General features: G+C 53.0%; 1 protein-coding gene across 1 annotated transcript in view; it reads left to right on the top strand.

Annotated features, from left to right (window-relative positions):
- Positions 1 to 12,345, top strand: part of RBM19 (RNA binding motif protein 19) — a 52,105-nt gene extending 39,760 nt beyond the window's left edge. Inside the window, exons 24-25 of the mRNA XM_057374196.1 lie at positions 6,001 to 6,113; positions 11,580 to 12,345. Coding sequence (XP_057230179.1) covers positions 6,001 to 6,092 — 92 coding nt within the window. The 3' untranslated portion in view covers positions 6,093 to 6,113; positions 11,580 to 12,345. The remainder of the gene's footprint in view (positions 1 to 6,000; positions 6,114 to 11,579) is intronic.
- The last annotated feature ends 569 nt before the right edge of the window (positions 12,346 to 12,914 follow it).

The raw sequence follows: 12,914 nt of genomic DNA, 5'->3' as shown, positions 1-12,914 counted from the left end.
GATGCTGGAAAGGGAAAAAAAACCCTTCCTCTCAGCCGGGGTGGCAGCAGCAAGTGTAGCAGAGCAGGAGCCAAGGCWGGAGTCCTCTGCTCTTYCTGCCTGTGGAGGTTTGCTCTGACACAGAAATCTCGAGGTTTTGTCACTGTTGGATCCTTTTTAACAGCACCCACCCAGCTGTAATTTGTAGGTGGTGTTGAATTCCAGCAGCCTGGGCAKCCCAGACACCCAGAAACCAGCGACTCAGCCCAGGGAAGCTCGATTTTGTCTTTATTTCCCACAGAATTGGAAGGAAATTGAGTTTTGTTGCCCCAGCCCCCTGGCAGGGCCAGGCTGTGTGCACAGGGAGGATCACAGGAGGATCACATGGCTGTAGGATGGGATGGGATGGGATGCAGAGGGGCTCATGGCTCAGTGCCAGCCCCTCCAGTGACAGCGCTGCAGGCTCTATCGACAGCCATCGACAGGCACGCACACTGCTTGCCAAATATTTATGTGGGAAGGGCTCCCCTGGGCTGCAGGGCTGAGCTGCAGATCGATCTCGTCCTCCTCCTGCTGTGTCCCCTCCCTGCTCACCCTCTGGCCTGGGGATTTGGGGTTTGGCAGGGCCGTTATGGGGCTGTGTGTCCCCGGGGTGGGGGGAGCAGCACATCCCGGTGATTCTGTGATCCTGGCTCCTGCAGGATCTGCCCCTGTGCTCCTAAAATCGTTCAGGGCTGGTTATTCTGGTCTGAGGGAGCTGTCGTGGGGTGGTGGCAGGGCTGGGGGTGAGTATGACCAGCCAGAATGCAGCTCTGGGGTAGAAATGTCACTTGGTCACAGTGCTCAGTCACCTGGTGAGGGAGGAGCAGCACATCCCGGTGATTCCATGATCCTGGCTCCTGCAGGATCTGTCCCTGTGCTCCTGAAATAATTCAGGGCTGGTTATTCTGGTCTGAGGAAGCTGCAGTGGGGTGGTGGCAGGGCTGGGGGTGGGTGTGACCACCCAGAACGCAGCTCTGGGGTGGGGTAACGTCACTTGGTCACTGCTCAGTCCCTCACCACATGGTGAACACCCAGCCCTGCCACCACCCCACGACAGCTCCCTCAGACCAGAATAACCAGCCCTGAACGATTTTAGGAGCACAGGGACAGATCCTGCAGGAGCCAGGATCACGGAATCACCATGTGCTGAGGGACCGAGCACTGCTGCTACAATGTGGCTGGAACCTGACAGCTCGGCCAGTGCAGGGAAGGCTTTGATGGTGCTGGGGATAAACTTGGGAACTCGTAAAATGGGCAGGAGGAGCCAGGGAATGGGTGGCCAGTCATCGTTCCGGTCTCCACCACCCTTCCCAGTTTCCTCCTTTCTCTGGAAGTCTGGGAACAGCTCCACGCCCCTTTTCACCCCCAGCTTGTCCAGATGGCTGCAGCAGCTCTATCCTGCAGGAATGATTCCCCAGCTCCATCCTGCAGGAATGATTCCCCAATTCCATCCTGCAGGAATGATTCCCCAATTCCATCCCCATCTCCATCCTGCAGGAATGATTCCCCAATTCCATCCTGCAGGAATGATTCCCCAATTCCATCCCCATCTCCATCCTGCAGGAATGATTCCCCAATTCCATCCTGCAGGAATGATTCCCCAATTCCATCCCCATCTCCATCCTGCAGGAATGATTCCCCAATTCCATCCTGCAGGAATGATTCCCCAATTCCATCCCCATCTCCATCCTGCAGGAATGATTCCCCAATTCCATCCTGCAGGAATGATTCCCCAATTCCACCCTGCAGGAATGATCCCCCTGCTCCACCCTGCAGGAATGATTCCCCATTCCACCCTGCAGGAATGATTCCCCAATTCCATCCTGCAGGAATGATTCCCCAATTCCATCCTGCAGGAATGATTCCCCAATTCCACCCTGCAGGAATGATCCCCCTGCTCCACCCTGCAGGAATGATCCCCCTGCTCCACCCTGCAGGAATGATTCCCCCTGCTCCACCCTGCAGGAATGATCCCCCAGTTCCATCCCAATTCCATCCTGCAGGAATGATTCCCCAATTCCACCCTGCAGGAATGATTCCCCTGCTCCATCCCCGGCTCCATCCCTCAGGAATGATACCCCTGCTCCATCCTGCATGAATGATTCCTCATTCCACCCTGCAGGAATGATTCCCCATTCCACCCTGCAGGAATGATTTCCCAGCTCCATCCCCAGCTCTATCCCTCAGGAATGATCCCCAGCCCCATCCTGGGGAAGATGTACCAGCACTGTCCACCCCTGGGCGTGCTCTCTGTCCCCCAGGAGCTCTGGTCCGTGCAGGGAAGGCTCTGGTTCCCAATCCTGTTCAATTGCCATGGAGCAGCGTTGCAAACCCCGCTGTGCCGGCCGCCTGCGCTGCTCCTGCCCATCCATCAAGGAATTAACCTGACAGATGGGGAATGGCCGCCACGGAGGGGAGGGGAGGGCTTGGGGGGTTTGGGGTTGTGTGGGGAGGGGAACGGGTGAAGTGAGGGGTTGTGGGTGGGGGTGAAGTGGCCCCACTGTGGCTCATCCATGGTTCTTACAGCGGTTCCTGGAAGCGTCAGGGAAGGCGTGGGCCTGATCCTGCTGGTGGGGTGGGAAAGGGTTCCCTGCCTCCATCACCTTCCCCAGTTTCTTCCTGCCTCCATCACCATTCCCAATTTGCCCTGTCTCCACCACTTTTCCCAGTGTGCTCATTTCCACCATCTTTCCCTGTTTGACCATCTCCACCACCTTTCCTAGTCTGCCCTGTCCCCACGTTTCCCAGCTTCCCCCTGTCTCCACCACCTTTCCCACTTCCCTCCTGTCTCCTTCACCTTTCCCAGTTGGCTCCCATCTCTGTCACCACTCCCAGGATGCCCGTTTCCACCATCTTTCACAGTCTGCCCATCTCCACCACCTTCTCCAGTTTGCCCATCTCCATCACCATTCCCAGTTTGCCCATCTCCATCACCATTCCCAGTTTGCCATCTCCATCACCATTCCCAGTTTGCCCATCTCCACCACCATTCCCAGTTTGCCCATCTCCACCACCATTCCCAGTTTGCCCATCTCCATCACCATTCCCAGTTTGCCATGTCCATCACCTTTCCCAGTTTGCCATCTCCATCACCATTCCCAGTTTGCCATCTCCATCACCTTTCCCAGTTTGCTCATCTCCATCATCTTTCCCAGTTTGCCCATCTCCACCCCCAGTTTGCCCATCTCCATCACCATTCCCAGTTTGCTGTCTCCATCACCATTCCCAGTTTGCCCATCTCCATCACCATTCCCAGTTTGCTGTCTCCATCACCATTCCCAGTTTGCCCATCTCCACCACCATTCCCAGTTTGCTGTCTCCATCACCATTCCCAGTTTGCCCATCTCCACCACCTTTCCCAGCTCCCTCCTCCTCTTGTCCCAGACCCCCAGATTTCCTCTCCCCTCACCTCCCAGCTGCTGGGCTCCCCTTTTTTTCTCCTTTCTCCTTCAATTTTTTTTAAATTTTGTTTTTTTCTCGAGAGCATCTGTAACTAATGCGAGCGCATGCCGGAGCCGGGGAGTAAAACCCTACAGGATTAGCGTGGCACCCGCAGCCCTGCCACGTCCTAATCCCGTGCTAATCCCCCTCCCGGCCCTCCCCCCCGCCTTTGCCCATTGTTTAAGGGAAGCAAATGGGATCGTTAGCGGGCAGACCCYAAGGAAGTCCGAGCCATTTCCTTCCCCGCCCTCCTGGGTGTTTTGGGATGCTCCTGGTGCTCCCTGTGGCCGAGCTGGTGAATTTGGGGGATGCCCCCAGCATCCCATATCCAGCTTTTCCTCTGCTGTGCAGCCTCACCCTTGKGGGATCTCCATATGGGGTCAGTTTGGAAAGGGGTGGCAGGTACAGGACACATTTCCTACAACGGATTTGGGATGTGAGGGCATTTTTTTGATGTCATTCCAAGGAGCTGAGTAAAGAAGGGAGAGCTGCTGAGCTGGCACCTTCCTCCAGGGTGGGTTATCCCTTGTGCCTTCARGCAAAAWAMWAMMRRMYYTTKSCYTYMRGSMAAAAAAAAAWTATTTGAGTTTTATCTGCACCCCACTTGATTTGGGGCCCACTGCAGCAAGGGAGCCCGAGAGCTTGGCCAGAGCAGGGAAGGCTTTGATGGTGCAGGGGATGAATTTAGGGACTCTCAAATGKGCAGGAGGAGCCAGGGAAAGGGTTGCCAATAATTGTCCTTGGGGCTTGTAGTGCAGCCTGAACTGGGAAGAGCTGCTGGAGAGTCTTGGGGTGGCACCTGGAGACCCCCTGAGCTCAGTGGGGTGGGTGCTGAGAGGGGAATGGGGTCCAGCAGCACCCTCATCCCCCTTCCCATCCCCACAGCCCCCAGGGGAAGAGAGGCAGCTCCTGGCTCACTGTCAAGGAATTAATTGAAAAATAAAATCATTAGATGGGAACTCCAGAAATGCAAAATTATTGGGAGTCGGGGGGGAGGCGGAGAGGGGGGGATGTGAGCTTTTGTCAGGTTAATTTCTCCCGTATTGATGTTTTGTGACATTTACTTGTTGTTTATCTCCCGCAGCAGCTGTAATACTAAAAGAAAATGCACAGCTTGTTCCATTTATTTATTTTACACCTTTCCTTTAGTCCTGCGCCGTGTTTGTTTGTTTGAGAAACCCAGCGAGGCTTTTGATGTCTGAAGGCAGGATTTAAACAGCTGTTCTCCATGTGCTGCCGGGGGGAGAGGGGGCAGTGCCACGGCTCCTGCCAGGAGGGCACGGCTCACCTGGCACCAGCGGGGGTGGCAGCGTCACATCGGGGACAGAATGGCTCTGTCACCTCGGTGCTGGAGGGTTGGGGTGCTCCCTGAAGCACCAGCAGCCCCACTGGGGTTTTTCTCATGTATCTGTTGGGGAGGATATGGGGACATCTGGGAGCTGGAGGGTCACAGGGTTGTAGGGCAGGACACAGGGTCCCACCATGGTGGAATGATTGGGGACAGAATGGCTCTGTCACCTCGGTGCTGGAGGGTTGGGGTGCTCCCTGAAGCRCYRGYAGCCCCACTGGGGTTTKTSTCSTGTATTCATTGGGCACATCCTGGGAGCTGGGGTGTCACAGGACCCCGATCCCACTGTGTTGYCCCAATAGGGTGGCATCAGCRAGGGTGRTGGTGGGGCCAAGAGCCTGGGTRAAGCCCTGGTTGGCCCTGCAGCCACTTTGCCCCRGGGAAATGGTGAATTGTGTGGTGAGCTGGGGTCAGCAGAGAAATGCTGAATTCCATGGTGAGTTGGGGGTCATTAGGGAAATGCTGAATTCCATGGTGAGTTGAGGTCACCAGGGAGGGTTGGCATCATTGTTACCCATCTGGGGCTGTTTGCTCCCAGCAAAGCGTGGCTGAGAGGGGTTCGCCATGGGGAAATGCTGAATTCCATGGTGAGTTGGGGGTCATTAGGGAAATGCTGAATTCCATGGGGAGTTGAGGTTACCAGGGAGCGTTGGCATCACCGTCACCCCTCCAGGGCTGTTTGCCCCCATCAAAGCACAGCTGAGAGGGATTTGCCATGGGGAAATGCTGAATTCCATGGTGAGTTGAGGGTCCTCAGGGAAATGCTGACCATGAGGAAATGGTGAATTCTGTGGTGAGTTGGGGTCAGCAGGGAAATGCTGAATTCCATGGTGAGTTGAGGTCACCAGAGAGAGTTGGCATCACTGTCACCCCTCCAGGGCTGTTTGCTCCCAGTAAAGCATGGCTGAGAGGGGTTTGCCACGGGGAAATGGTGAATTCCATGGCTCGCAGTCACCAGGGAGGGTTGGCATCAYCGTCACCCCTCTGGGGGGTTTGCTCCCAGCAAAGTGCCGCTGGGAGGGGTTGGAATCGCAGCTCCTGCCAGACCCAGCCAGGGAGGAGAAGCAGAGGACACCTGAGGAGCTTCACCTGGAGGGTGTCCTGCTGCCTGCAGCCCCTCCTGGGTGGTTGTGTATGGGTTCAGGGTGTAATTTCTGCTTTTCTTCCTCCCCTCTGCTGCACCTGCACAGACGCCCCRAAGAAGAAGAAACGATCGGAGTTTTTGAATGAAATCATGGAGCACCTGGAGGAGGAGGAAGAGAACAAAGAGGAGGACATCTGACAGCTGCTGCTGTCTGCTGAGGTGGGTGCAGGGCTGAGGGAGCACAGGAGGCTCAGGGTGCTGCTCAGAGCCCAGCCCTGGCCTTACAGACTGTCCTATCCCAGCTTTCGGGCAGAATTCCCAAATTGGTGGGCCCAAGGCTCCCCAGGCCTGGGTGCAGCCCCAGGAGGAAGCTGAGCTCTGGGAGCAGAGTGGGGACACCCAAATTTAGGGATACTCCTTTGGAGTCCTCATCCTCAACAGCCCTGCAGCAGCTGGGGAAACTGAGGCACAGGGTGTCAGTGCCACCTGAAGTGGTGACAAGCTTCATTCCCTTTTTTTTTTTTGCCTGGCATTGATGAGTGGTGTTCCTATCCCTGCTCCCTTCACGTTTTACTTCTCCACCTGGCCMAGCTCAGCCCCAGGGGTCACCAAAAGGAAAATTGAGCCTCAAAAATTCACTCGCAGCTGGGCAGGGATGTTTTACCCTCCTGGCTGGGCAGGACCAGCCCCTGCCTGGCACCAGCATTTCAGCAAAACTCTGCAGCCTTGCAGGTTGGGCTGGGATTTTCCTATGGGGTTTTTTTTCCCTGTTTTTTTTTTCTTGAGGTTTTTTTCCTTTTCCTTCATTGTCTTTTGTGGCAGGGCAGGTTTCTTGCTGAGTGTCTCTGAGGTCTGCAGCGGCGACGAAAAGGATTAGCACAAGCAGAGCATGTAGGCTTTAGAGAACAGAGCAGAGTTTGGTTTCAACATCTAATTCAATTTGTTCTGCCGAGATTGAAATATGAAATGGTTGCCAGTCAAACGTTCAAAGGGGGAGGAGGGAGGGAAGAAGAGAGGGAGCCTTCTCAAATTTAAATTTTAATGAAAATTAATTTAACCCTTTGATATGTTCTAAAACACATTATTTCCCAGCCTGGAAAACATTCGTGAGGGTGGATTTTATTTTTTTTTTCCTCCTGTACCTTCAAACATAATGAAGATTTTCTTTTTCCCTTAATGATACTTATCTRCTGGAGCAGTTTGACATTGGTTAATTTTTCAGGCAATTTGGTATCAGGGAAATCTGTTTGATGTGAGCGGGGAGGGGRCTGTGTGTGCGTGCACAGATCTATCTGTGCCTGGACATTCATTATGGAATTGCTGATCCCGGCTCTGGAGAACATTTGGAGTTAATTCCTGYTCCAATCCTTCCTTACGTGTTGAGGATCCCACGCCTTGCACCCCTAAAATTGCAGCAGGAATTTCCCCACAACGAGCGTGCACCTGCTAATTACCTGGAATTAGATGATCACTTAAGCAAGTCTGCAGAAATTCAGCACTCCCCACTGCCTGTTTAGGGTTTTTTCCCCCCTGATCTGAATAATCCTAATGATGAAATAATGCAAACTCTTACCTGTCCASGTAGTGAAGGTGGGAACAGCCTCCCACTGGTGCTCAACCTCAGCAGCGCTGCTCCGGTGCACTTGTGTGGTTCGGGAGGGGGAATATATTTATTTATTTTTTAATTTATTTTAATTAACTTTTAATTTATTTTAATTTATTTTGTATTTATTTAAATTTCTTATTTATTTTTATTGTTATTTATTTTTTACTTCTTTATTTTTATTTAATTTTTATTTATTTTTATTAATCTTTTATTTTTATTTTATTTGGGTTTTATTTATTTATTTTGATTATTGTTTTACTTTTATTTGGTTTTATTTATTTTTATTTTTTATTTTTATTTGGTTTTATTTAATTTTACTTAATTTTACTGATTTGTTTTTATTTATTTTTACTTATTTTTAATTTAATTTTACTTAATTTTATTGATTTGTTTTTTTAATTTATTTTTACTTAATTTTACTTAATTTTATTGATTGTTTTTATTTATTTTTTTAATTTATTTTTATTTAATTTTACTTTATTTAACCGATTCGTTTTTATTTATTTTTTATTTATTTTTACTTCCTTTTAACTTTTTTATTTCTTTTTATTTCATTTTACTGATTTGGGTTTTTTTTTAATTTATTTTKATTTATTTTTATTCTTTCCCGTTCCTCTGGAATGTTTTATCCATACCCAAAGATTTCACACTGGTTGTTGGAGCTGGGCTGAGCTGGTCCCTCATTTTGCTGGTGTCACTGTCACCCTGTGCAGAGCTGGGCACAGGCTGTGATGCTCTTTGGGTGTCATTTTTGGGGTGGCAGTGTTGTCCCCGGCTGTGCTGGTGGCAGGGAGGATGAGCAGCTCCTGAGTGGGTTCCTCATGGGGTTTGGGCTGTGCTCAGCTCCTGCTGCCCCATCCCACCCCTGAAASCAGGGGTTCCCACCCAGTTCTGGGTCCCTGTGGAGCTCACAGTGCCCAGTTTGTGCCAGCTCCCCCCAGGGCACACCCTGTGAGCTCCACACCCCGCTCCATCCCCAGGGCAGCTCTGCAATTGGATTAGGATGTTATTGCARTGCAGCTTTTGTGCTCAATGGGAGGCTTTAGGGGCTTTAATGCAGCAGCAGCTGTCCCTCATTGCTGTGGGGCTTTTATCCCATTTTAGGGACAATCCAGGGATCCTGGCTGTGCTGGGCACTGCCAGCCCCTCTGCTGAGCCAGGCTGGGCCCTGGCATTGCCCAGAGGGATTCATTCATTCCCTTTGGAAAACCYCACCAAGAGCTGTGTGTGCTCCCTGGGCCATGGGAGGAGCAGGAGAGCTGGCAGGACAGGTGGTTTCATCCCCACTGCTGCCATCAATTCAGGAATTCCAGCTCTTCTCACCCCTTCAGTCCCATCTTGCCTCTTACCAGGTTTTCCTCTCCAGGTTTTCCTCTCCAGGATTTCCTCCCCTGGTTTTCCTCCCCAGATTTTCCTCCCCTGGTTTTCCTCCCCTGGTTTTCCTCCCCTGGTTTTCCTCCCCTGGTTTTCCTCCCCTGGTTTTCCTCCCTGGTTTTCCTCCCCAGGTTTTCCTCCCTGGTTTTCCTCCTTGGTTTTCCTCCCCTGGTTTTCCTCCCTGGTTTTCCTCCCCTGGTTTTCCTCCCCTGGTTTTCCTCCCCTGGTTTTCCTCCCCTGGTTTTCCTCCCCTGGTTTTCCTCCCCTGGATTTCCTCCCCGTGTGCCCCATGGAATGGGGTCTGGGAAGCACTGAAGGGGCAAACAAACACCGTAAATCCCACTCACACTCCCTTTGCCTTTGTCTTGCATCCCYTGCACCSTCCCTGCTGCTTTCCAGGAGCTCTGGAAGCAGAAAAATTTGGAAAAAAATTTGCAAATGCAGGTTGGGAGAGTCAGCTTTGGGTGCTGGGTGGAGATTCAGGAGCTTCTCCTTCATCAGAGAATCCCGGGAGAGACTGAGTTGGAAGGGAGCAACATTCCAACACATCCAGACCTTACCCTGGGTCACCCCACCTTCAGCACCCAGCAGCACCTTCCAGCACGTTCCTCAGCAGGAAAAGCAGCAGGAGGACGAGGCAGGGTGCAGCATTCCTGGCTGAGGCACTGTGCCTCCTGTTTTCCCCAAATGTATGCGCTGGAGAGGAGGAGAAACCGCATGGCCGGGCTCGAGAGCTCAGCCTTCACCAGCCATGAATAATAATCAGCCTCAGTAATTCGCTGGAAATAGGGATCCAAATTGGCTAATAAGGGAGGMTTTCACCCCAAACTGGAGCTGGGAGGGGGGCAGGGAGAGCAGGAGAACACGGGGAAGTGATGCCAGCGTGGGAGCAGGAGAGCAGCGCCAGGAAGGGTCCTGGAGAAGGGATGGGGTGTCACCTCCCCTGGGAGCTGCAGGAGCTCATCCCCACCTTCCACAGGCCATCATCAGTGCCGTGGGATTGGGTTTGTGTCTGTTCCAGCCCCTGGAGCGTGGTGGGCTCGTAGGGGTGAGTGTGGATTGGGATGGGGTACGGGGACAGTGTCACCACGTCCCCACAGGGACACCATCCCCAGGTGACACCATCCCCAGCTCAGGGTTAGCAAAGCTGCTAACCTGCAGGGACATCAACAGCAAAAAGGGGTGTAGTGTGTGTCAGGAGAGGTGATCTGAGGAGAAAAGGGTTTTCTTGGTGTTCTCTCAACTAAAATGTTGCAGTTTGGGGTTCATTTTCTGCCAGAGAGGTGGTGGGAGCTGTGCTCTGGTGCAGCACGGTGGGCTGTGGGTCTGCACCTGCCAGCAGCRGGCTGTGACAGGGAGGGGACAGCCCGTGGCCACCCCCTGGGAGCAGGGACTGCTCCAGCACCGGGCACAGCATGGACAGACGGCAAATTTGCTGCCCAGCAAATTCTCCTGCAGACGCTGTGGGATGGAGTGAAGAAAAAAGCATGGAAAAACCCCTGTGGAGATCCCAGCCGGGATTTGGGCTGTTGGGATGCGTGGAGCAGGAGCTGCAAGGGCGGCTGAGGAGGAGCTGGAGGAAGGCTGTCCCTCCCGGGGGTTTTTGCAGCTGCTCAATGACTTGTTTGATTCAGGAGGAAGCTGTGGGCTGGGGTGAGCTGCTCCGGGGGCTCAGGGAGTGTCCGGCTGGAGCTGAGTTAACCTGGGCATCTCAGCAGAGCTCACATAGGCAGAGACAGGCCAGGGGTGGCTCTGGTGGCCCCAAAGTCCCTGTGACACCCCCTGGGGATGCAGAACAGGCACATTGCAGGCAGGAGCTGCTTTAATTCYATTTTCAGCCGTACTCAGGCCAGTGTGTCAGCCCTGGGAGCCACACGCAAAACACGGGGGGGGTGGTCACAGCCAGTTCTGCTGCCAGCAGGATAAACGGGACAGGACAGGGACATCAACAGGGGGGTGATGAACAGGACAGGGACCCCCTTCCAGCCCCCATCAGGATAAACGGGACAGGGACATCACCCAGGGGTGTCACAGCCAGTTCCACCCCTATCAAAATAAACGGGACAGGGACATCCCACGGGAGGGTTACAGCCCTTTCCCACCCCCATCAGGATAAACAGGACAGGGACATCACCCCAGGCAAAGCAGRGCWGGAGCTCCTCCCGCCCGATATCGGTGCCCAAAAACACAACCTGTGAAGTTTCTGCTTTTAATTTAACCCCGAGCGAGGCCGGTGTGGGTTGAGCTGCAGGGGGGTCTGCAGGCTCGGGAGGGAGCCCTGGGCTTCGTTAGGATTCAGCCGCCGGAGCTCTCCTTCCCCTCTGACGGCTGAGTGTGATTGACACTTACAAATTACCCAGCCAAAAGTGTCGAGTCTTTGACCCCTGAGTAACATCTTTGGCAAGCCTGAGATTTGCCAGCATTTTGTCATCTAATTACTACAAATCCCTTGAAAATTCACTGGCTGGTGAATTTTTAATGCGGGACAATTTCGATGTGATGCATCGCCCAGATGGGCACGCGCGGGCTCCTTCCCTCTCCCCCCGCCCTTCTCCTCCTCCTCCCCATCCCATTCCTGACCTCCCTCTGTGCATCCCTGTCCATGGAAGCACCCCGGGATCTCATCCCACTGGATGTGCCAGCTCTGTGTCCCCCTTGCTGAGGGAGCTGCTACAAGGAATTTATTTTTTTCCCCATTTTCCCAGGTCTCTGGCTGATGGATGGAGCAGGAGAAGCCTCCATGAGGAGCCRGCCCACTTGTTGCCAGCCCAGCCCGTTCATCCTGCAAACCCAAGGGCTGATTTGTGCCCTGTGTCCAAGTCCTGGAATTCTCTGCCTTTAAATTCGGAGAGGAAGGAAACCCTTGAGTGCTGGCAGCTGCTGAGCATCACTTCCAAATCCAGGCARGGATGTGATTCCCTTCACCTCAGCCCAACCTGGGGGAAGAGAACCTGGAGCGATGGACACCTCCCTGCTGACCCCAGGGACTCGGACAGAACCCGCACTTTATATCTGAATTAAATCATTTCCGTACTTTAAAAACCAGATTTTAAGTTTGCCAAACTGAGCCACRCCTGGGTTTTGTTTGGCTTTGTCTCTCCTCCCCAGCCAGGTAGGTTTTTGGGGCTGATGGGGAGATAAGAGCGTTTTCAGAGTGCGCCCTGGGGTTTGGCACGCCGGGCTTTGTGCCTGTGTCACTTCTGTCCCCGCTCCCCTGCAGTCRCCTCCCTTCTCTCCCTTGCCGGCTTTCAAAGGGAAAGAGGCTTTGCTTTTCAACCAGGGTACTGCTTTACATATGTAGGCAGCTGATAAAGTATTTTCCCTTCGCCCCTTTCCCCTCTGGGAATYGCTGTCTTACGGCAAAACTGTTTTGTCTGACAAGGGCTGCAACAGATTACATGTGTTGGCTGCAAACACGGGGCCTTTTTTTACCCCCCTTCCAGCCCCCCTGGTTTTTTTTTTTCCTTTTTAAAAAATATTCTGTTTTTTAAAAAATAAATCTCTATCTCTTCACGACCACAAGGAGCTCTGCCTTCACCTCCAGCCCCCAGGAAGGAGCAGCCCCGTGGTGGGATCTGACAGTGGTTTTGATCTCTTGGGTACTGCCTCTGGTCATTTCTCACCAATTTGAGGCAGAATCTGTGAAAATCACTGGTTCTGGTGGGGTTGAGCACTTCAGGGTTTGGGGTGGGAGGGTTTGGGAGCCCCCATAAGCACCCTCAGCATCCGTGGGGCTGGGACAGAGGTGTCACACTGAGCCACAGCAGGGAACTGCCGTGGGCCCTGGCTCAGGGACATCCAGGATATCCCTTCCCAGCCCGTGGATTTCTCCCATCTTTTGTTTTTTCCCTGCTGGGAAATATTTAGGATTTGCTGTTCCAGCACTGAAAACCTGAAAACCCTCAGAGCCAGGAAACCCCTGCCCAGGTTTGTCCCCAGGCTCCATCTCCTGAGCTGTCCCTTCCCARAAATGTCCCTTGTCCTGCTCCCAGCAGCACTGGCACACGGAGGAAGGGCTGGGAGGTGGTTGGAGCCCCAAG

This window comes from Malurus melanocephalus, unplaced genomic scaffold, assembly GCF_030028575.1.
Source record: "Malurus melanocephalus ecotype Western Australia unplaced genomic scaffold, MMel_1.1 scaffold_219, whole genome shotgun sequence".
NCBI classification, from domain to species: Eukaryota; Metazoa; Chordata; class Aves; order Passeriformes; family Maluridae; genus Malurus; species Malurus melanocephalus.
Note: the sequence above shows the minus strand (reverse complement) of the source record. Positions and strands in the feature narration are given on the sequence as shown.